Source organism: Pelecanus crispus, chromosome Z (assembly GCF_030463565.1).
Source record: "Pelecanus crispus isolate bPelCri1 chromosome Z, bPelCri1.pri, whole genome shotgun sequence".
Lineage (NCBI taxonomy): Eukaryota > Metazoa > Chordata > Aves > Pelecaniformes > Pelecanidae > Pelecanus > Pelecanus crispus.
Genome location: NC_134676.1, coordinates 80,499,080 through 80,521,669, shown reverse-complemented (window position 1 = coordinate 80,521,669; position 22,590 = coordinate 80,499,080). Strand labels below are relative to the sequence as shown.

General features: G+C 40.0%; 1 protein-coding gene across 1 annotated transcript in view; it reads left to right on the top strand.

The window, feature by feature from the left end:
* Positions 1 to 19,553, top strand: part of EDIL3 (EGF like repeats and discoidin domains 3) — a 160,864-nt gene extending 141,311 nt beyond the window's left edge. The window contains exons 9-10 of the mRNA XM_075727116.1: positions 5,173 to 5,328; positions 19,404 to 19,553. Of these exons, the coding sequence (XP_075583231.1) occupies positions 5,173 to 5,328; positions 19,404 to 19,553 (306 nt within the window). The remainder of the gene's footprint in view (positions 1 to 5,172; positions 5,329 to 19,403) is intronic.
* The last annotated feature ends 3,037 nt before the right edge of the window (positions 19,554 to 22,590 follow it).

Below are 22,590 nucleotides of genomic sequence, written 5' to 3'. Positions count from 1 at the left end.
TTCTTTCTTCTCCTTTAACATTACAGTGTAGATAAGGAGTGTATTATTTCTAAAGACTGTCTTCACTTTTCATGCTTTGGTTCACATGATGGAGTATCGTTACAGAGCATGAAATGGATTCCTTTCAGGTGAAATTAAGCCAAAAGACATGCCTCAAAAGTTGGTCCAGACTAGCTGGAAGTAAAAACCCTGCAGCACACACTGTGTAGACGTCCTGTTCTCCATATCAGTTGCTTTGTTTTACAGATCTGCACCCATTGCACTGTGCTGCTTGTCAGTGTAAATGCAGCCTACCTGTGCTTATTCATTCCCCAGTCTCCAAAGCTTTGGGCAGTGTGGCTGCATTCTGCTGGGTATTAGAGAATCACAAATGCTTGAGGTTGGAAGGCACCTCTGCAGTCATCTGGTCCAGCCCCCCAGTCAAGCAAGGTCCCCAGATCCAGTTGCAATGTAGGGCCATCTAGATCCACCTCCCCTGTTAATGTCTGAAGTGCTAGAGATTTCTGGAATTTGTATCTCCTTGAGGCTTGTCTTCTTGTAAGCCAGAGTCACAGTATCTATTTCTGTCCCAGGAGAGACTACTTGAACTGTGTGGTCACTCAGCTTCCACATGTGATCTCATGAAAGCTACCCACTTCCTCTCCTGAGTCCTGTCCACACATGGCTTATCATTCATGTGCCGTCCTGCTTTCTTAATAGTCGCAGCAAATGCCTGGAACTTGTTTCCACCAAGTATGTAGAAGAGGGAAAAGGTGTGTTGGGAGTGGGGAAGGGATGTTCAGAAAGTTATGGCTGATACTACATGGCACATCTACTCCACTTGTACTGAGAGCTTCCTGATGTAACAGAGACCCAACCCAGTAGGTTGTGGTAGGCAGTGCATCACCATGAGGACTATCTTGAGTCCAGAAACAGTATAGCTGTGCTTAAGCACAGTGTGTGCAAATGCAGTTGTACTGCTTGCAGAACCAAACTGGTTTATGGGCAGCTGTCCCAAATGTATACAAGTGTCTCATCCTTATGCTTCTTCTCTTGGGAGAAGTGAATATTGCCAGGTGGAAGGTCTCTGTATCTATAAGTTGCAGTTTTCAAGGAGTTCAGGTGCAAAGGCAGCTGTATGAAGACTGGGCACATATGCATAGTCAGAAGCTGAGTTGAGATTAGCTTCAGACTACTCAGAGCAAGGACAGAGCATGCATGTGATTGTTTTCTCCTATCAAGAAGATCTACTTACAGTACAAGTACTAGTCACTCAACGTTTAACTGCACACTGACACACAGTTCATGCTGCTCATCTGTGCAGTGGTTCATTAAAAATGTCTCCTATTCAGATGAATTTATCTTTGTGTGTTTCTTAAATTAATTCTCCTCCAAATCACACTGAATCATCTTTAACATCTGAAGCAAGGTGGGAAACAGATATGTACAAAGAGAGTAGCTATAGCCCAAGAGAGTTCTTTCCAGCACAAGATGTTAAACTGCTTTTTGATCAGCTGCTTGTAGAAATGTATATTAAACTGTAAACCATGGTTCTTCTTGTAACCAGCTAATGATCCTGTCAGTCACAGACTAATTACTTCTACCTCGTTCTAAATTCTGCTGCACTGAAAAAGCCAAAGTCATGTTCTGATCCTGTTAATCACATTCAGCTTTGAAGAGTTGTCATGTTTTAACCCCAGCCAGCAACTAAGCCCCACACAGCCTCTCGCTCACTTCACCCCCATGGGATGGGGGAGAGAATTGGAAGGGTAAAAGTGAGAAAACTCATGGGTAGAGGTAAAGACAGTTTAATAGGTAAAGCAAAAGCTGCGCACGCAAGCAAAGCAAAACAAGGAATTCATTCAGTACTTCCCATCAGCAGGCAGGTGTTCAGCCATCTCCAGGAAAACCAGGCTCCATCACATGTAACAGTGACTTGGGAAGACAAAATGTGATAACTCAGAACATGCCCCCTTTCCTTCTTCTTTCCCCAGCTTTATGTGCTAAGCATGATGTCATATGTTCTGGAATATCCCTTTAGTCCATTGGGGTCAGCTGTCCTGGCTGTTTCCCCTCCCAGCTTCTTGTGCACCCCCAGCCTGCTCGCTGGTGGGGCGGGGTGAGGAGCAGGAAAGGCCTTGACTCTGTGTAAGCACTGCTCAGCAATATCTAAAACATCCCTGTATTATCAACACTGTTTTCAGCGCAAATCCAAAACATAGCCCCATAGTAGCTACTATGAAGAAAAATAACTCTATCCCAGACAAAACCAACACAAGACTACATAGTGGTTGTGTGTTAATTGAACTTCTCTCCCTGGTAATTTGTTTGATTGCCTGTTACTTGCAATCTGCGCTAACTGAGTAAATGTGTTCTGCATCGTGATGGGAAGTTATGCCTTGCGTTAAAGCTATTTTAATGCAGATGTTTTGCCTAGAAATTGTGGTAAATTCTTCTCACCTTTCTGCTCTAAAGTACTTTAAATAGGAAGAATGAAACCAAGGGTGTTAACCCTTTGCAGAAGGTAATAAAGCAACAGAGTAAAAGCTATATTTCTTTAATGCTAGGTTAATAGCAATCATTATTGCCTGAAGGCTTCTCATCAGCTTATGAATAAATAAGTACATAAGATACTAAAGTATGAGGAGATTCTGGTGCTGTATCCTTTTATTCTTTTCCTCCATCTCCAGCAATATGTGTTGTCTGTATTGTCAAGACCTACAACAGAGTCTGCCTATTCATTATTTCCTTTTTTTTTTTCATTTTTAAAATATAATACACACACATATTCTACATAGTGCTATGTAAGTCTTTCAGAAAAAGACTGAAGATATGCCAAATTACCTTTCAGCTTCCCACATCATTTTTCTGAACAAGAGTACAAGGCCACAGGATATGTCCTATAAGCACAAAACAATTGTTACTGGGACATTTTTATTAACACTGGATCTGTGTGATAATAAAGACTTACTGTGATTTTACCTTTTAAATCCCCTGAATCTTAATGAGGATTTTTTCTCCCTGTTCTGAATTTCAATGAGAAATACTCTGTGTCATGGCCATGTTAAATATTTGTGAAATCCTGTCAGATTACTTTCAACATTTTAAAAATAAACAACTTTTTTATGGAGGCATTTTTTCAAGTTTACAGGAGAGACATTAACTTTTAGTATAAGAATCATTCTCTGCTGAAAATAGGTTACACTTGGAAAATGCTAATGTTAGAATTATTTATATTTTATATTTTTAAAGGAAGCTAAAGTTGACTCTGAAATGTTTAGTTCAAGTGCTGCCTGGAAGTGTGGACCAATTACTGATTCCTTACCAGATCAGCCTTTTTGAAAAACAGACTATTCATTTAGACTCCAAAATATTTGGAAACAAGGTCTGGAGAACTGGTGTTTATTAATTCATGAAAGACCTATACTAATTAGCAGTGTTGATTTCACAGAGGCCCACTTAGTCTACGGAAGTAAGCCCCCCTGCACTCCTTACAGAAGAATAAAGTCCCTTCAAGCAGTCCATGAGAACATCCAAAGTGGACTGCTGCTCTGAGTGATTGTTGATTAAGTGTCTCTCTCTCCATTGACCAAAGAAAAACAGAAAGAGTTACTCCTTTTCTTAAAGGAATTTGCTACTCATTATTTGCTACCTGTCTTCAAATGTTGGGGCAGGGATCTCCAGTATTCCTTGTCTGACTGCTCTAAAGAGTCATTTTTCCTCTTCTTTTCTTGTAAATGTACTCTTACACTTTTCTGTGTTTTCTTCTTTACAGAGTCCAAACGGTAGTGTCTGTCTTTCAAAGGCATGAGCTTGGACTAGCTGGCTTCTTATGCTTGTTTACTTTTCCTTCTCTTCTCATGATTAATTTCTTATGCTTTGTATCACATCTGTTCTTCTGTCTTGCCCCACATTCCAGTCAAAATCTAGTTTGCTCAGGGGGCCTCAGCTTCCCAAAATCACAAGACTTCAGCATCTGATCAGCCAGAGATTCTTTATTTCTTCACCTTCTCTTTTTAATTTTTTGCTGTAAAAACATATGACTTATCTTCTCATGGAGTTCAGTACCCCTCTCATTTTACTGTAATATTTTTACTATTAGTATCTCTTGCCTGATTTAATGGACAATATCAAAAATGCTAACTCTTTCACAGCAATTTATTTTTTGAAATATATTTACCTTTTTTCTCTTTTTTACTGGCTTGCCACGTTGCTGGAGGACACAGAATGAAGCCTCAGTGTTACCTTCGCATTTCAAGAAAATGTCAATTTTCATAGGGAACTCCTCCATTCTTCCTCTAAAAATACATTATTAGGTCAATTTACTTCTGTTATTGTACTCTTTTCCTTGTCATTTTAATCCAAGGCATCTGGCCTGAATCTGTTATATTCAGTGTTGGGTTCTGGTTCAAAAGAACTGATCACAGATTTGCTGACCCATGTGAAAACCACTTGAAAGCTCAGATTTTATTAGGCTTTAAGATTCCTGTCTTGCATTTTTAAAAGTCTTGTGCTAAGATTATAAAATAAAGAAATAAAGAACTCAAAAAAAAAAAAAAAAAAAAAGGAAGGAATGAAAAAGTCAGAGCTTTAGCGGTAGAAGAAGAAATAAAGGCTTAAAGAGAGAAAAGTTCAGCAGGAAACGAGGTGTGATAGCAAATGTTTTAAAAGACTTAGTAAAGCACAGACTTACTGCAAATGAAATGGAAAGGCACTTGGGGAATCAACTTCTGGCATATTGTATTGTGATTATTAGGAGCACATGGGAACACCTTTTGGCTACAAATTATTTGCAGTGGAGGCTATGTATGGCACCTAGCACAATGGAAAATTGTATGAGATTAGCCCTGTTGTGCCATTAGGTGGTATAAACAATAAGTAACAAACAGAAAACAAAAATAAATTGACTTGGAGCTTGAAGAAGGAAAGTTACTGTCTATGGTGTCAGCATGCAGTGGGCATGGTTGCAAAGCAGTGCAAAGCCACCTCTTGGATTGAGTCCTCTCTCACCATGCACTAAGGGACTTCATAACAACTCCGTCTTTTCCTGCCTGCATCCAAGAACTGTCTGCAAACAATATGTGACACACTGCACCATTTTGCTTTGGTGCGGTATAAAGTCAGACTGCAAACAGAAACTGTTCTAATAACTTTCTCCTGTGTTGTGTTTTATTTCTGTTTTGTTTTATTTAGGTTGACCTGCTTGTCCCTACAAAAATCACTGGCATAATTACCCAAGGAGCTAAAGATTTTGGTCATGTCCAGTTTGTGGGGTCCTACAAGCTTGCTTACAGTAATGATGGGGAGCACTGGATCATATACCAAGATGAAAAACAAAAGAAAGATAAGGTAAAGTGTTTACAGAGGACTACATCTGTAGTAACTCCAGTGCTGGAAGCCTGTAGATTATTGCATGCTGCCTGCTTTATAGGGTTTCATATGCATAGGATCCCACAGATATAAGTCAAGGTGAATAAAAAAGAGTCATATAACACAATGACTTTCACAGTGCAGTAATATCATACCCATCAGTGCAATGCACCTGATTTAATGCTATTAAATGTGGGACATAAAACTTTACAGTTCTCCATTTATTGGAATTATTTCTTCCTTTAACTGTAGAGGAGCAGGTATATAAATAGCAGTTTATTTGTATATTCAAAAACAGTGTCTCGTTGCATCTTTTGATAAGTATGCACTATTTTCTGTAATTTTCTGTAAAGCGCATCTTTAGTGTACCTCATTACCTAGCCATTTTGGTTTGATTTTTTTTTTTTCCCCTGGAAATTAATCACTAGGGAATCAAATACCCAATGGAAAGATTATTTTTCATTATACTATTAAATGAAAACAAAACATAAAAAGTTTCACAACTTCCTTTGCAAATGTTTAATGAGAGGCATAGAGAAAGTATAGGTTTGCTGACTGATTTACCTGGAAGCATTTAACTTTTCTTGTGTTATTTAGGATATTATTCATTATACCTTTCTTTTAAACTGTATAACACTTTTATACTGCAAATACCTGAATTCATAATATCAGGTGTTAAGAAAGAGATTACAGCATATGCATTGCTTAAGGGAAATGTTAAACAAGCTGACAAAATGTGAATTATTTATTAAGTATCTTAGTGGGATTATGTCTGATTGAAACAAAAGATATATTAATAAAAATACCAGGTGGCTGATACATCTGATAATGCATGTCTCAAATCTGGTGGTTTTAACATCTGTATTCAGGGTGCTAAATATTCCCAATTGTACATATTTTTCTTAGAATAAACAAAAATTCTTCAGTAAAAAATTAATATCCTTCATACAGGTCAATTTTTTTTTTTTTTTTTTAAGTAATGAGAAAGCTTTTGATATGTACTGATATACTTTGTATGAGTACAGGTAGATCTATTAATGAGGGGTTAGATAACTGCATCTCTTAAATGTCACTGATTTTAAATGATTGATCAACTGTACACCCATTTATTAAGGGAAGGTGTCCTAAATTACTGGATTAAATATGTATTTAACTGTATGTATGTGTCTGCATAGACATGTTACATTTGTAAGATTATTATCCAAAGATGACACTGTAAAGTCCCACTGTTAAAAACCAAATGTGTTTTTAGCTTGTGCTGAGATTTTTTCCCCATCAAATTCTAAAGGATTTTAGATAGAGAAAACAAAATCAGTTGTTTTAGTCATCCAACTGAGACGGTCCTGACACCAGTGATTATGGATGTGTCTAGTATAATTGGTTGTCAGATAAAAATTGGAAACAAGCAACTCATCTTTCACAGACGTACCATAAATGCATTCAATATAAATGACAGATGGTCACTTCAGTACTTTGTACACATCCCATTTTAAATCCATGGCATTTAAAAACAGAAGCAAAAGATCTAGTGTGAAAGAAATGCCTTCTTCAAGTCAAACTTCTATTAGCAAACTGTTGCATTTATTTTATTGAAAAAGGGAACAAACATGCATTCAAGTCTCTGGTGAGAAACACGATAAAAGTTGCAAGCAAATCTAAAAGAAAATGCTCTCTCACTTAACAGCACTGTTCCAGTCTAGACTTGTTTATAACATTTTCCAAGGCAATTAAATTCTTTTTGCTTTCATCATCAGCTAGGTTGTTAATTGCTATATGTATAGTCCATTAAGAACAATGGAAAACTCTTAATCATTGTCTTATTAAAACATCTCACATCCCATATTAATTAACATCCCTAAGAATAAAATAGATGCATCTCATTATGATTCTTTAACAAATCAAGAGCAATTAAAAGCAGTGAGATCAAATACACTTAGCTGGAAATTAGAAGTTATAACTTCTGAATTTAAATTTGTACAAAATAAACAAACAAGGTTGCTTGATACAAGTCTAGACCTCAGTCTTTGATACACAAACAGTAATCCAAAATATCTTTACTGTTTTTAATTTTCTGCATATGACAAAAGTCTGGAGAAGTCAAAAGTCTGATGACAGAGCCTGACATTCCAGAAATGCTGGCTGTCAGTCAGTGAACTTGGGAAAACTTTATAGGAGGTAGTACTGGAAAGGATTTCTTGACGGCACCTAAACATATACCTCTTAACCTATGAAGAGACTATGCTCCTCTCCTCCCATTCCCTCTAAGGTCTTCTCAGCAGAAAATGGGATTCAACAACCCCTAAGTCCCTTCCTGCCACCCTAGGAGTACGTGCAAAGAGTTCATTGTTATAACTAAGGCTTAATTAATTCACCTGTCCTTCACCTCATACAATACTCATATCCTGCACCATTCTCCATGAGATTATTACTTAATATGTTTGTAGAAATAGCCAGTGATAAAAAAAATCTACTATATAAGCAGCCTATTCCAGTGTTGAAATATCCTCATAGGTGGAAAGGTTGCTTATCTCCTTCCCTGCAGTACATCTGCCCTCAGAGGACACAAAAACCTGATTCTGTCTTCCTCTTATTAGACAGTTTGTTTTTGCTGAAGCATATTAACTTATTTCTTCTCAATTTCTTCTTGGAGAAAAAATAATCTTCATTCTTTCAGTCTTTCCTCAAAGGGTATGTTTTCTCAGCTTCAGATCATTCTGCTTGGACCAGCTCTTCCTGAAGTGTGGTTTCCCAAGTTTGTTCTAGCATTGCAATCTTTAGCGCAGAACTGCTGCCTGCTCCACCATTCTCCATATTGTACCTGTGACATTGGTTATGACTTCCTAAGGTTTGGCTTGCTACTCATCATTATTAAATTGCACCATTGATCTTCTGTGCATTTCTTCAATTTGTCAGGGCCACTCTGAATTTTGATCCCACTTTTCAAAATGGGAAAAGCTTGGCCACATCTGCACTTTTAACAAGCAAATCTATTTCCATTATCCATTTCATTACTGAGAATACGTAAATTGCATTCAACCAGAGGCATGGAACGTCACCCAGTAAAACCTTCCAGTTTGACACCAAACCCTTCATGACCACTCCAGTGGGATTTGCCCTCTGAATGTGTATAGCATCAGAAATACTGGCCGCACTCTGGCCTGTGTGCAGTGGAACAAAAATAAAAACAAAGATAAAAAAAAGCCGAAGAAAAAGCAATGGTGTGCCTCATCCATGGGGAACAGAAAGGAAATATCATCATTGGTCCTGTCTGATAGTAATATCGTTGCACAGGATCCACAACAATTTCCTTAGCTGAAGTTAAGAAACAGAATCTGGCCCAAAATGCAAGAACACTGTAGAAGAAACCATGTTTTCACAGCAAAGTGAAACTTTCATGTTTCTTCTGTCCCCTGGAGGTACAGAAGGGAGATAAAAGATAGATACTGGCAACTATCAACAGCAGCAAGCATAAATAATTCATAATTTACCCTCATTCATTCTATTTATTAACTGAACATCTTGATTTCTTCTATGAAGGATAGAATATATAGTTGTTTTATTTCCTCTGCAGGTGATTTACTCATCCTATAGTAATCCTGTGATCCGTGTACAATCATCCAATAATTTAGGAGAAAGATGGTTCCAAAAAATTTCAGGGAAAGGAAGACAGGATAAAAGAGAAATAACTACTTTTGAAGTCCTAACAAAATATGTCATTTTACATTCTGGAAAAGCAAAAATAAAAAGAATGTCTCAGACACAGAAATTATGGGGATATTGGTAGTCTGGTAATAATGATTTGCAATGAATATTGTAACTTTGAAACACATTGAAGTAAGAGAGCTTAATCCTGTCTGGTGCTGAACATCTCACTGTTCAGCAGTTTACAGGATGAGTCCTAATGTATCAGTGGATCTCAGTCAATTCCTGAAGGCATTCATTTCTGCCTCTTCATCATTTGTGAAGTTGTTTTATAAAGGAAAAAAAATATTGGTATCTTGTATTTGTAAGTGCACTATGTGCAGCCTGTATCTTTGATCAATCTGCAACAAATCAGTTGTTTCAAACAGAAGGAAGTATGGTGTTCAGTTTCTTCTTTGCACCATTTCAAATGGAAAAGCTGTTCCAAGAACAGTGGCTCCTGCAGCTCCTGTTTGGCTTCTGCTATTTTAACGGCCGGTCATTTGAGTTCACATCTGTGCTGAACTTCTATGAATGCAGGCAAAAAGGTACTTGGGATAAAAAAAACATGTCTTTTTAAAAAGTGAAGCCTCTCTCATTCATTTTAAATAGTTTGAATGTGTTGCCTGGAAAAATATGAAAGGTTTTCCTGTTGTCTTCAAGAAGCAAAATAAATTACATTGCCGGCTGGCAAGTAGGAAGAAAATATATTTTAGAAAAAGGACCAGAGCTAATAGCGATCTTGTTTTTCTCAACTAGAGGTCAGTAGCTCACTATGTCTCCAAAGCTAAGGACATCCAAACCAAATTTGACCCTTTTCTTTTTTTTTTTTTTTGTTTAATCACATTCCACATGTGATTTATAAATTGCACAGCCTGCCATAGATAACTCACGGCCAGCTGCAATGCCAAATGGCATTTTAGAGGCCGTTTTTTAAAATAAGATGAAAACATTTGAAATTAGCCTAAAGGAGTCTAGCAGTCTGCAGTACTGTCAGTCATCATTAGCCATCAGCAGTGCAATTAGCTGCAGGTAGACAATGTCCAGTACACAAATGGCCACTGGATTTGTGCACAAAATGATGAACTACTTATAAGTTATATGCTTTGCAAGTCTAGTTAATTGCCATAGCAACAGAAGACAGGACCTACTTACAAATGAAAAGTTAGATCATGTCAGGTTAAAAATCTCCCTGCTAGATTTGCGAATGGTTTTTCTATATGGTGTTTAATTATTATAACACCTGATTTACATTGATAGATTCAATTCCTACATATAATCTACATACTTGGCACAGTTAAAGAACACTTTTTTACTAATATTATTTAAATTATTATTATTTAATGCTATTATTTAAAATAATATTTCTAATCCAACAGTAATTTTTTTTTTCTGCAATGGTTTAAATTATGAGTCACTTCTATTACTTTCAGCTGAGTTAACATGATTTGTATCAGACAAAGATCTAGCTGTACTCATTCTAGGTTGTGCCTCCAGCACACATATCTCTCTCCTTCATACCACACTAAGAGCTGAAGGAAGACAACATGCTCATATTAACAGTCTCTATGTGAATTTCTGTAAGCATTTCTGGAGAGAGGTTGGTCTTCAAAGTATTTCTCTTTTTACTTGGCTTTGAACTGTCTGTCATAAAGCATTTATAAACTATGTACAGTGGAATAAATTCCCATTTAGTAGCATCACCAGATAGATCAAGTGGAAAAATTAACAAGAATGTGATAGTATGTTTTGCAAGTTTAAAAGTTTTATCTGCCTGATACCTTTTCTGAACTTGAAGAAATAATAAAGGTCGTGTAATACATATTCTTATTCATGCATCATACAGAGGGAAAAAACAGTCCTTGTCCTGGCACTTGACCCTTTTGCATAGCTATCCATTGCGTGCCAACCAACTCCTGACTCTTCAGCCAGTCTGCAGAAAAGTGCTCGTTGAAGAAGAAAGGAGGATGGCTAAGGTCAGGAGTCTTCTTCAGTGAATAGCAATAAAGAAATAAAATGTTGCCAAAATAAAGGAATAAGGCTGCCAAAAATTATTTTTCATGCAGCTTTTTCTTTAGATCTGCACTGAAGCAAACTCCAAACAGAAGCTAGGTCTAGCTATTCTTTTGAAATAATCTGCCTGTAATATAAGCCAGACTAACTGCTCCATGAAATAACATGTTTAAAATATTCTGCTCAGAATAAAAAATATGGTTAAGGTACACCAGACAACATAGTAACTTCACCATCTGAGGCTTGAAAATTAAAGTCTCAATTCTCAGCCATTATCATGAATAGCAGGAACCAATAATGCTATGGCTGATTCAGACTTTTCATGCAATTTAAGTTTCTGCAAGACATGAGATCCAGAAAGATTCTCTGTGGAGTGAATTTTCATCCTCCTCACACAACCATTGGCACAGCACCACAAACAATCCTTCCCACTGCAGCTACCTGTTAATTGACATGCCCTAAAACCTGGTTTCCAGCTCTACATTTGGAGCAAAGCAAACATCACTTGTAATAAATTCCACTTTTCCCAAGCTATTATTCTTCAGGTATTTCTTCTAAATGATTCTATCATAAAATATACAATAGTTTTCTTTTTAAAAGATGAATCAATTTACATTGCCATTATTCAGACTTGCTGCTTATGCCATAAAACAGTTCTATTGAAAAATCTTAGTGAATGTTTGAAGGCAAGACATCCAAACTGCTTGTTGGACACAATTCTAAACAAGACTTGTTTATATTTCAGAAATCTTTTTTGCAGAGAATATCAGTACATATTTTCCAGGTTTTTGTTCTCTTTTGCATGAACTGATCATAAAATAAGTTATCACACTTAAAAGTACAACAGCATGCATTTTCTACTTTTTTATTTTAATAGCAGCTGTAAGACTAAGCTACAAAGGAGCTGTACATATGCATGTCAGGTGTGTATGTGTAGACTTGCTGAAGCTTCTGAGTAAATGTTTCAGCAAGTTACAATTTTTAAGTATGCAGACCGACATAAATAGATATATCCACTGTAAAATCTTTAACATTCTACAACAGGACTGTCAAAATGCAGGAGCTTCGGTCCACTCTTAATAACACAGGCACCTTGTAACATGGGAGCCAGTGGGCTGGGTGAGGCTGAAGCTCTGTGCAAGGGAGGGAGAATCCTGTAACAGATGACTAAAGAAATAAAAACCATAAAGCTGTTATTCTTCCCTAGTGTACCTTAGAATCATAGAATCAATCATAGAATCATTTAGGTTGGAAAAGACCTTTAAGATCATCAAGTCCAGCGATTAACCTAACATTACCAAGTCCACCACTAAACCAATTAAGGGTAGAGTAGCAATTTCATGTTTCCTGGCTTGGTGGCTGGATTATTTATAATGAAAGTAAAAACTAGGAATCATTAAGGTTGGAAAGGATCTCTAAGATCATCAGTCCAACCATCAACCCAACACCACCATGCCCACTAAACCATGTCCCAGAGTGCCACATCTACTCGTTTTTTGAAGACTCCCAGGGATGGTGACTCCACCACCTCTCTGGGCAGCCTGTTCCAATGCTTGACTACCCTTTCCATGAAGAAATTTTTCCTAATATCCAATCTAAACCTCCCCTGGTGCAGCTTGAGCCCATTTCCTCTCGTCCTATCGCTAACTACTTGGGAGAAGAGACCAACACCCACCTCACTACAACCTCCTTTCAGGTAGTTGTAGAGAGCGATAAGGTCTCCCCTCAGCCTCCTCTTCTCCAGACTAAACAACCCCAGTTCCCTCAGCCGCTCCTCATAAGACCTGTGCTCCAGACCCTTCACCAGTACTTTACTAGCCTCCAGCTTTCTTCTATCTGTATTTTTAATAGTCCCTGCTGATTTTGCCCCTAACAGTTTATCTTATCTTTAACAGTAGTTAAAGGATGTGGAAATTGTGCCACAGTTTAACTATGTGTTGTGTGGGGAACCGTGACCTTTAGATGGCTCAGGACAAACCTGCTATCATTCCTTGTCCCCTTGTGGCTCTGGTAAGGGGACAGTGCTATATTGCCCACTATTGATTTTCTCCATGACGCTTATGATTTTATGGACATCTATCATATCTCCTTTCAGGCTGAAGAGACTTACTGCATTTAATAATTTGCAAAAGGACATTATTCTGTGCTTGTGTCCATCTTGACACTTCACTCTACCTATTTGCTGTTTGAGATAAGGCAGGACCAGATCTGCACCTACCCAGAACTCGAAGATATGTACTGGCTTTATGCACTGACATGTTAATAACTTACACTCTGCTCTTTATTCCTTGACCACTAATCAGCTTGGGTTTTATTGAGCATTTTTTTCATCTGAAAAATTACATTGAGCTATATATCATAATTCCAACATCAGCTTCTTAAATGCTAATAAATTTTACAGTCTTCAAAGGTGTTGTATACAGAAACAAACTTCTCAGAAATGTGAGGAGTGAACATTTCTGGTATGAGGCTACTGGCTCTTCAAGTGCTTTCAGATGCTTAGGTGGTTCATTTAGTATTGACTGTTTGGGCATAAAGCAACAGCTGCATTTGGCTACAGAAATAGCTTTTTTCTACTGATAAGTCAGATGTACCAGTTTGCTCCTTTGTCCTCCCTGCTCTTTCCAAGTTTCTTGACTCCATTAGTGAACTTAGGCTGAAGTAAAATGAAGAGTGACAAAGAATACATTTTTCCCATACGAAATTTGCCATGGGTCCAGAGCAAAAAAAATCCAGTAAATTGGCTCTTAGAATATTATATTTCATGCAGGTCACATTTGTGGATGCTGACAAAGCTTCCCTCACTTTCTGATAAATTTATTTCCCTAAAATCCTTTTTCTGATCTAGCATGTTTAGTTAATTTCTTGAACACCTATCTTGAAATTTGAGGGAAAGTGAATTTCAGATTTGCATAAATTAACCTCTGAAACAGATGAGTTTAACAACAAGTGCTAATGTAATCATTCACAAGTTTGACTTCAAGTACTAATGAAATCATGTATGAGTTAGAAATAGAATTTAATTCTTGTTTTCCTGCTCTAAGTAAAGGACCCTCCTGCGGGGAACTGAGGGCCCGATCTGCCGCCCGGACCCATCCCACAGGGAAGTCTGCTGCCTCCCTGGGGCCCGGGTTAGGGACATTACGAGGAAACTGCCTGACCTCGTGAGGCCCTCCGATTATTACCCACTGCTGGTTATACAGGTGGGCAGTGACGAGATTGCAGAGAGAAGTCCTAGGCCAATGAAGAGGGACTTCAGGGCACTGGGGCGATTGCTCGCAGGATCGGGAGCACAGGTTGTGTTTTCCTCTATCCCGTCAGTGGTAGCAAGGAACACTGAAAGGAATGGGAAAACTCACCTGATTAACAGGTGGCTCAGAGGCTGGTGCCATCGCTGGAATTTTGGGTTCTTCGATCACAGGGAGGTCTACACGGCACCGGGCCTGCTGGCGGCTGATGGAGATCGGCTGTCTCCAAGGGGGAAAAGGATTCTCGCCCAAGAGTTGGCGGGACTCATTGAGAGGGCTTTAAACTAGGTTTGAAGGGGGAAGGGGATATAAACAGGCCCGCTAGTAAGGAGCCCAGGGGCGGCATGGCAACATTGGGGGCAAAATCGACAGCCCAGCTTAAGTGCATGTACAGCAATGCACGTAGCATGGGCAACAAACAGGAGGAGCTGGAGGCCCTTGTGCAGCAGGATGGCTATGACATAGTCGCCATCACGGAAACGTGGTGGAACGACTCTCATGACTGGAGTGCTGCACTGGAGGGCTATAAGCTCTTCAGAAGGGATAGGCAGGGTAGGAAAGGCGGTGGGGTGGCTCTGTATGTTAGGGAGTGTTTCGATTGCATAGAGCTTGACAGTGGTGATGACAAGGTGGAATGCTTATGGGTAAGGATGAGGGGGAAGGCTGGAAAGGCGGATGTCCTGTTGGGAGTCTGCTATAGACCACCCAACCAGGAGGTGGAGGTAGATGAGGCATTCTATAAGCGGCTGGCAGAAGTGTCGCAATCGCTAGCCCTTGTTCTCGTGGGGGACTTCAACTTGCCAGACATCTGCTGGAAATACAACACAGCAGAGAGGCAGCAGTCTTGGAAGTTCCTAGAGCATGTGGGGGATAACTTTCTAATGCAGCTGGTAAGCGAGCCTACCAGGGGAGGTGCCCCGCTTGACCTGCTGTTTACCAACAGAGAAGGGCTTGTGGGAAATGTCGAGGTCGGAGGCCGTCTCGGGCTTAGCGACCACGACATGATAAAGTTCTCAATTTTGGGTGATGCTAAGCGGAGGGGCACCAAAACTATTACCATGGACTTCCGGAGGGCAGACTTTGCCCTCTTCAGGACCCTGGTTGGGAAAGTCCCTTGGGAGGCGGTCCTGAAGGGCAAAGGGGTCCAGGAAGGCTGGGCCCTCTTCAAGAAGGAAGTCTTAAGGGCGCAGGAGCGGGCTGTCCCCGTGTGTCGTAAGACCAACCGGAGGGGAAATCGACCGGCCTGGCTGAATAGGGAGCTTTTGCGGGGACTCAGGGAAAAAAGGAGAGTCTACCGCCTTTGGCAGAAGGGGCGGGCAGCTCAGGAGGAGTACAGGGATCTTGTTAGGTCCTGCAGGGAGGAAATTAGAAAGGCAAAAGCCCAGCTAGAACTCAATCTGGCCAGTGCGGTAAAAGACAATAAAAAATGCTTTTATAAGTACATCAGCAATAAAAGGAGAGCCAAGGAGGATCTCCATTCTTTGCTCGATGTGGGGGGGAACATTGTCACCGAGGACAAGGAAAAGGCTGAAGTACTTAACGCCTTCTTTGCCTCTGTGTTCAACAGCCAGACCGGTCATCCCCAGGGTACTCAGGCCCTTGAGCAAGAGGATAGGGATAGGGACCAGAATGGAGCCCTCATAGTCCAGGAGGAAGCAGTTAATGACCTGCTATGGCACCTGGACACTCACAAGTCTATGGGGCCAGATGGGATCCACCCGAGAGTACTGAGGGAGCTGGCAGAGGAGCTTGCCAAGCCACTTTCCATCATCTATCAACAGTCCTGGTTAACAGGGGAGGTCCCTGATGACTGGAGGCTTGCCAATGTGACGCCCATCTACAAGAAGGGCCGGAAGGAGGACCCGGGGAACTACAGGCCTGTCAGCCTGACCTCGGTGCCGGGGAAGATTATGGAGAGGTTCATCTTGAGCGAACTCCACAGGCAAGTACAGGTCAACCAGGGGATCAGGCCCAGCCAGCATGGGTTCACAAAAGGCAGGTCCTGCTTGACCAACCTGATCTCCTTCTATGACCTGGTGACCCGCCTGGTAGATGATGGAAAGGCTGTGGATGTCATCTACCTCGACTTTAGCAAAGCTTTTGACACCGTCTCGCATAATATCCTCCTCGGGAAGCTGGCAGCTCACGGCTTAGACAGGCATACTCTTCGCTGGGTAAAGAACTGGTTGGGTGGCCGAGCCCAGAGAGTAGTGATAAATGGTGTTAAGTCCAGTTGGCGGCCGGTCACGAGCGGTGTTCCCCAGGGCTCTGTTTTAGGGCCAGTCTTGTTCAATATCTTTATCAATGATCTGGATGAGGGGATCGAGTGCACCCTCAGTAAGTTTGCAGACGACACCAAATTGGGTGGGAGTGTCGATCTGCTCGAGGGTAGGATGGCCCTGCAGAGGGACCTGGACAGACTGGATCGATGGGCTGTGGCCAACTGTATGAGGTTCAACAAGGCCAAGTGCCGGGTCCTGCACTTCGGTCACAACAACCCCATGCAACGCTACAGGCTTGGGGAGGAGTGGCTGGAAAGCTGCCTGGCCGAAAAGGACCTGGGGGTGTTAGTAGATAGCCGGCTGAACATGAGCCAGCAGTGTGCCCAGGTGGCCAAGAAGGCCAACAGCATCCTGGCTTGTATCAGGAATAGTGTGGCCAGCAGGAGCAGGGAGGTGATTGTCCCCCTGTACTCGGCGCTGGTGAGGCCGCACCTGGAATACTGTGTCCAGTTTTGGGCCCCTCACTACAAGAAAGACATTGAGGTGCTGGAGCGTGTTCAGAGGCAGGCAACGAAGCTGGTGAAGGGTCTGGAGCACAGGCCTTATGAGGAGCGGCTGAGGGAACTGGGGTTGTTTAGCCTGGAAAAGAGGAGGCTGAGGGGAGACCTTATCGCTCTCTACAACTACCTGAAAGGAGGTTGTAGTGAGGTGGGTGTTGGTCTCTTCTCCCAAGTAGCTAGCGATAGGACAAGAGGAAATGGGCTTAAGCTGCGCCAGGGGAGGTTTCGACTGGAAATTAGGAAAAATTTCTTTACGGAAAGGGTGGTCAGGCATTGGAACAGGCTGCCCAGAGAGGTGGTGGAGTCCCCATCCCTGGAGGCGTTTAAAAAACGGGTAGATGTGGCACTTCGGGATATGGTTTAGTCTGGTCTACCCTTGATTAGTCTAGAGTGGGCTTGGTAGTGTAGGTTAATGGTTGGACTGGATGATCTTAAAGGTCTTTTCCAACCTAGATGATTCTATGATTCTTTGATTCTATGATTCTATGACATAACCCTACCTAGTTCAGCTGTATTTGTTGCTTGGTTTGCATCATATACTTTTATATATTTTGTATAGCTATATGCAGATATGAATACTGGGGTTGTAGATGGGTTCTTCTGGTAAACAACAATGTTTTTTCTTCTAAGCCTTCATTTAAATGTTCTCTCTGAAATACATCTTCCGTAGGGAAAATAAAATAGAGAACAAAAGAAAAGAATTGTGTGCAGTTCTGCATTGCTTATCATCTAGCTTGGTAAAAAATATGAACAGATATATTGCATGCATGCACAAGAAATCAAATGAAAAAAATTTACTTGTAAGCTTTCCTAGCTGTAGATTGTACATTGGAGTGTGACGCTCTGTAACTTTAATAATAAGCTTACTGCCTTTTATTGTATTCTATATTGCCACAAATGAAATCAAAATTCAGGTGCAATCCTGTTAGCCCAAGCTACAGCTCAGTTATGTAATCAACACTGTACTTGGGCAACAAACAAACAATTTTTTCTGTGGTAAATACACTTTTTCCTTAGACTCACAGCACTGTTGTTTCTGTGGTCAGTCTTTCTGCAATTTTATCCATCTGTCTTAACTCCCAGGTGCTTTAATGCTCCCATCTCTGTGTTAGTGAGATGCCAGATGAGAAGGGAAATTTATCACTTGTGAAAGAGCATCACTTGTGGAGGATACATGTTTTGTTTGAGATGCCAAATGGATAGCACTTGAGAGAAGCTTTCGAAATTCAAAGAAAATGTGCAGCATAGAGACCAAAAAGTGAAGATTTTCATATAGAGCTTTGTAAACATGTCATGAAAGAAACAGCTTAAGGGCTAAAATAGTAGATCAGCCTCTTCTGAATTCAACCTCTGACATTTTTCCTAAGAACTTATAGGAAACTTGTCATTCTGCACTAATTCAGTCATATAAGCCCTTCTTCAGGAGGTCCATATTCCTTCTCTGCATGATGCAAACAAAACTCAATCATTTCAAGTCAAAAAGCCATCAAATACTGGTTTTACAAATGAGAAGTGAATTGGCTGACATTTGAAGAGAATGAACATTTCCCAGATAAACTGAAAATATCCCAAGAGAATAATTTGATCATTTTGCCCAAAAGTGGTGCCGTGGCCTTTGAATTTAAATAGTGGCTGCCAGGGGAAAAATCCAGCATTGCTTTAACACAGCTGTTTGGGAACTCATTTACATATTAGTTAACCCATACTAGTGGAAATAACATTGTAACATGCACTGTACCATGCTAGGATTTTTTAATTTGATCCAAAACTGATGACCTTAATCCATATGCTGACTTTTGTTAGACAGAAGAAGATAGTATCCTTGATAATCACTAACTTTATATATATAAACAAGGGTTTATATAGTTGCATCCAAGCTGCATTCATAAGTGATACAATAAAAATTCTGCTTAACTTTAATTATTAATGTTACTTTGTTGGAAAAAATAACAGGATCTCCTGGGATTAATTTGACATGATACAAATGCCAAGTAAAAAGACATTTTAATTTTTTAAATGTTAATGATTTTTACGTAACTTTTAGAGTGGGGCCCTGGGTATTGGCAGAACAGCAGATTAAGCTTTGAATTGAAAGCTAAATCTGCACCGTGGCTGAGCGTGCCACACTCATACCCAGCTCTGAGGTCCCTGGCATGCAAGGAAATACCCAGGTCTTAGCAAAGGCAGGTGCTCTTTGCAGTATCAGTTGGGTGCTCAGATGATCAAAATTTAACGTGGAGATCAGGGAGGTGCCCACGGACATCAGGGGGTGTACCACACCTGCTCCTTAAGCCACATAGGCTTAAACCTTCTCATTACTTGCCCTTCAGGTGTTCCAGGGAAATTTTGACAATGACACGCACCGTAAGAACGTCATCGACCCTCCAATCTACGCCCGACACGTCCGCATCCTCCCATGGTCGTGGTATGGCAGGATCACCCTGCGGTCGGAGCTGCTGGGCTGCACAGCGGAGGACTGAGGCAGATCTCTGTTAGGCATCGCAGCTCTCAGTGTAGCTAAAAGTCCCTCCGTAGAAAAAACTGTGCAAAGCCTGTAGGATGCTGAGTGGGTTTTTCATGAACAAGTGCTCATTTTATGGTAGGCCGCTAACTGTCTTTCACAAGGAGGTCTAAGCCTGCCCTTTAAACGATCCAATTCGATTTTGTCCTTGAAATCTGTTAGTGTTGTCCCTTCTGCTGTGGAATTATCTTTCTAGTTTTCCTTTGAGTTGTTCACACTAGTTGAAACGTGTTAGGGAAAAACAGCAGCATCCTTTTTACAAGGGAAGAGAAATAGCATGACAAAGCTCATTTGCAGCTTTAGAAACATTGGGCTGACGAGTTCTCCATAAATCATACTGTCATCTTACTTGCAAAAAGTGATACTGCAGCTTTTAGCAATAAGTTTACTTGGGGATGACTGCATTATAGTAATTGTGCCTATCAAACACTGTCAGTATTTATGACATATATTTTGGAAGATATTCTGTGTTACTGTAAAACACAGTACCTGTAATATTACAAGCTACCTTTCATCACTTTCATCTGAACAGCAGAGTCCATGCACCTAAAGGGTTTTCCTAACTAACCCCATTTTCCTTCTCTATTTTGCATGCTATAGACATGACCTCCATCTGTTCTGTTTAGTATCACCACTGATGTTATTTTCCTTGAAAGAGGTGACCTGTTTGCATATGGAACAAAATCTGTTATCAGTATATTATGAAATTAATGAATTTGCCAAAGTTTATTAATTCTGCTTGAGAAGCACTTTTTCAGGGAGGCTGAGATGAGATGCCAGGGTTCTTCTGGTATCTCATCTTAAGTACTCACATAGGTAAAGGCACACAGCGCATCAGAAATCTTGAGCCTGTTTGGTGACTTGCCCAGGAGTGAGCACAAAACCTTATAGACAGATCTGCCTGCCCAGTTACTTCATTCAGAAACCTCCTTACTTTCTGTGAGGAGGTAAATGTGGGGTGAAGGAATCAGGTGCTAAAAGACACACAGGAGGAATGACTCCCTTACTGCCAGGAAACTCTCTTAGTAGGCTCTTCTTATGTTGGCTGTCACAGCCTTCCTCCCAGGCATGAAGGCAAGAGGTGTCAAAGGAGTTCATCGAAGCTGTGCTGTGCCTGGGGGACCCTGCACTTCCAACTATGTCTTTTCAGACATATGCCAGTGAGCCACAGGGAGGCTAATTTTTATCATGCCTCATCTACAGAAATGCTTCATACATGCTATGTTGTTTTAACAACATGATAACCAGCAAGAACCCCAGTTGGAAAAGTAGGTTTTAAGAGGAAAAGTAGAGCAGTAAGGGGGACATTCTTCCCCCATGCCTCAGTTTCCCCTGATGAAAGAGATAAAGATACCAATCCTTGTAAAGCATTCTGAGTTTCTTTGGAATAAGGTGCCCTATGACTATGTTAGTGTAGCACCAAAGTCTAAAAAAATCCTGGGACAAGGATAGAGGGGACCTTTTATCTGTTACCTGAAATAACAGCATTTGGGATTAGTGCCACCCTTTAATTTCATAACATGCTGACGTGGAGAGAGAAAGATAGATATATGTACAGCTGCATGTTTTAACAAATGTCACTGAACTTATTTTTTGTCACCATTACATTCTCACCAAAACACTGAAGTATGAACCTGGGTACTGCTTCCCAGGCAAACAGTTAGTTGGCCCACAGTCTGCAAAGGGCAAAGTTTACTTTGGAAACAAAATGGTTTGGATTTCAAAAACCTGCATTTAATCACACATTCTCCACCACAGACAAAATATATTATCCATTGAACTGTGAAAGACTCTAGAATAGCAGCCAGGAATTTTACATACAAGAATTGGGGATATATTGGTGGCGGTTTTCTGATAGTGTCACTTAAACTGTCACATTTTAAGAAACAGAACACCCTGCCTCTATAAAATGACTTAATCCTTAAACTGTATTTATACAAGTATTTATTTTATAAGGCTTAGACATTTAAAGACTTCTAAAGAAGAGTCTTGTAAAGGTAAAAGTATGTGTAAGAAATGTTGAGGTCCTGTGCAACACTGCTAAGTTTGTTCTTTATTTTTTACTTTGTGCTGCATAACAAGAACCACTAGACTGTTACTGTCTTGTCTGTAACTGTGTTAACAGCATTCCTTAATGATGTATATATGGAGTGGTCTTCAAGCATAATGAGCAATTTTAAAGAGAAAGTCAATCATGATGGTACTTCTAAAGTGCAAAAAAATTTCTGAATAAGGGAGGACAAAAGTATTCCTAAATTACCTATTGCCCATGTTTTGCACTTTAGGCTCTACAAAAAAAAAAACAAAAAAAAAAAAGAGAGAGTAATATTTATCTTTTTAGGGTACACAGAATATTTAAAGAGGACCAAAAACATTTTCCTGTTACGGGAGAGCAGTTGACCCTGAATTTAATTACAGATATGAAAAATAGCATGTATAGCATGTAGCTATTTCACAAGTCAACTGTACCCAAAAAATGGAAGGCCATTTCTGAAAATTAGGTTCCCTAGTTTATCAACTTGTTTTAACATTCTTTTGAAATATTTGTTCTGTGTTCTTAAGTGATTTTTTTCATGTTATTAATCCTTTACAACTTCAATTTTGATTTTGAATTACTCTTTCTTGGTTTAGTAATTTAACTGTTATCCATTCATCTGCATACAAAAAAGCATTGTCATAATACCTAACATAGTAATTTTATTTTGTATTAATTTAGAGTCGAGTATTTTCATCCTTATGTCCTGTGTCAGTTTTTATCAGCAAGCAGTCTTCACAACCTGCAAAGAAAGCTCCATATCCATTGTGATAACACTCTGTGATAATTTATAAAAGAATCATAAATGTGATGCCCTTACAATCAACTTACTGGAGCTTTTTCTAATGAAATTATTCAGTTTAAGAAGTTTTCTTTAAATGGCATTGTGCAGCCATAGTACCAAATTTTGCTCCCAGTGTCAGCAGTATAAGTCTGAAATAACTCTTGATTTCTGTGGAAT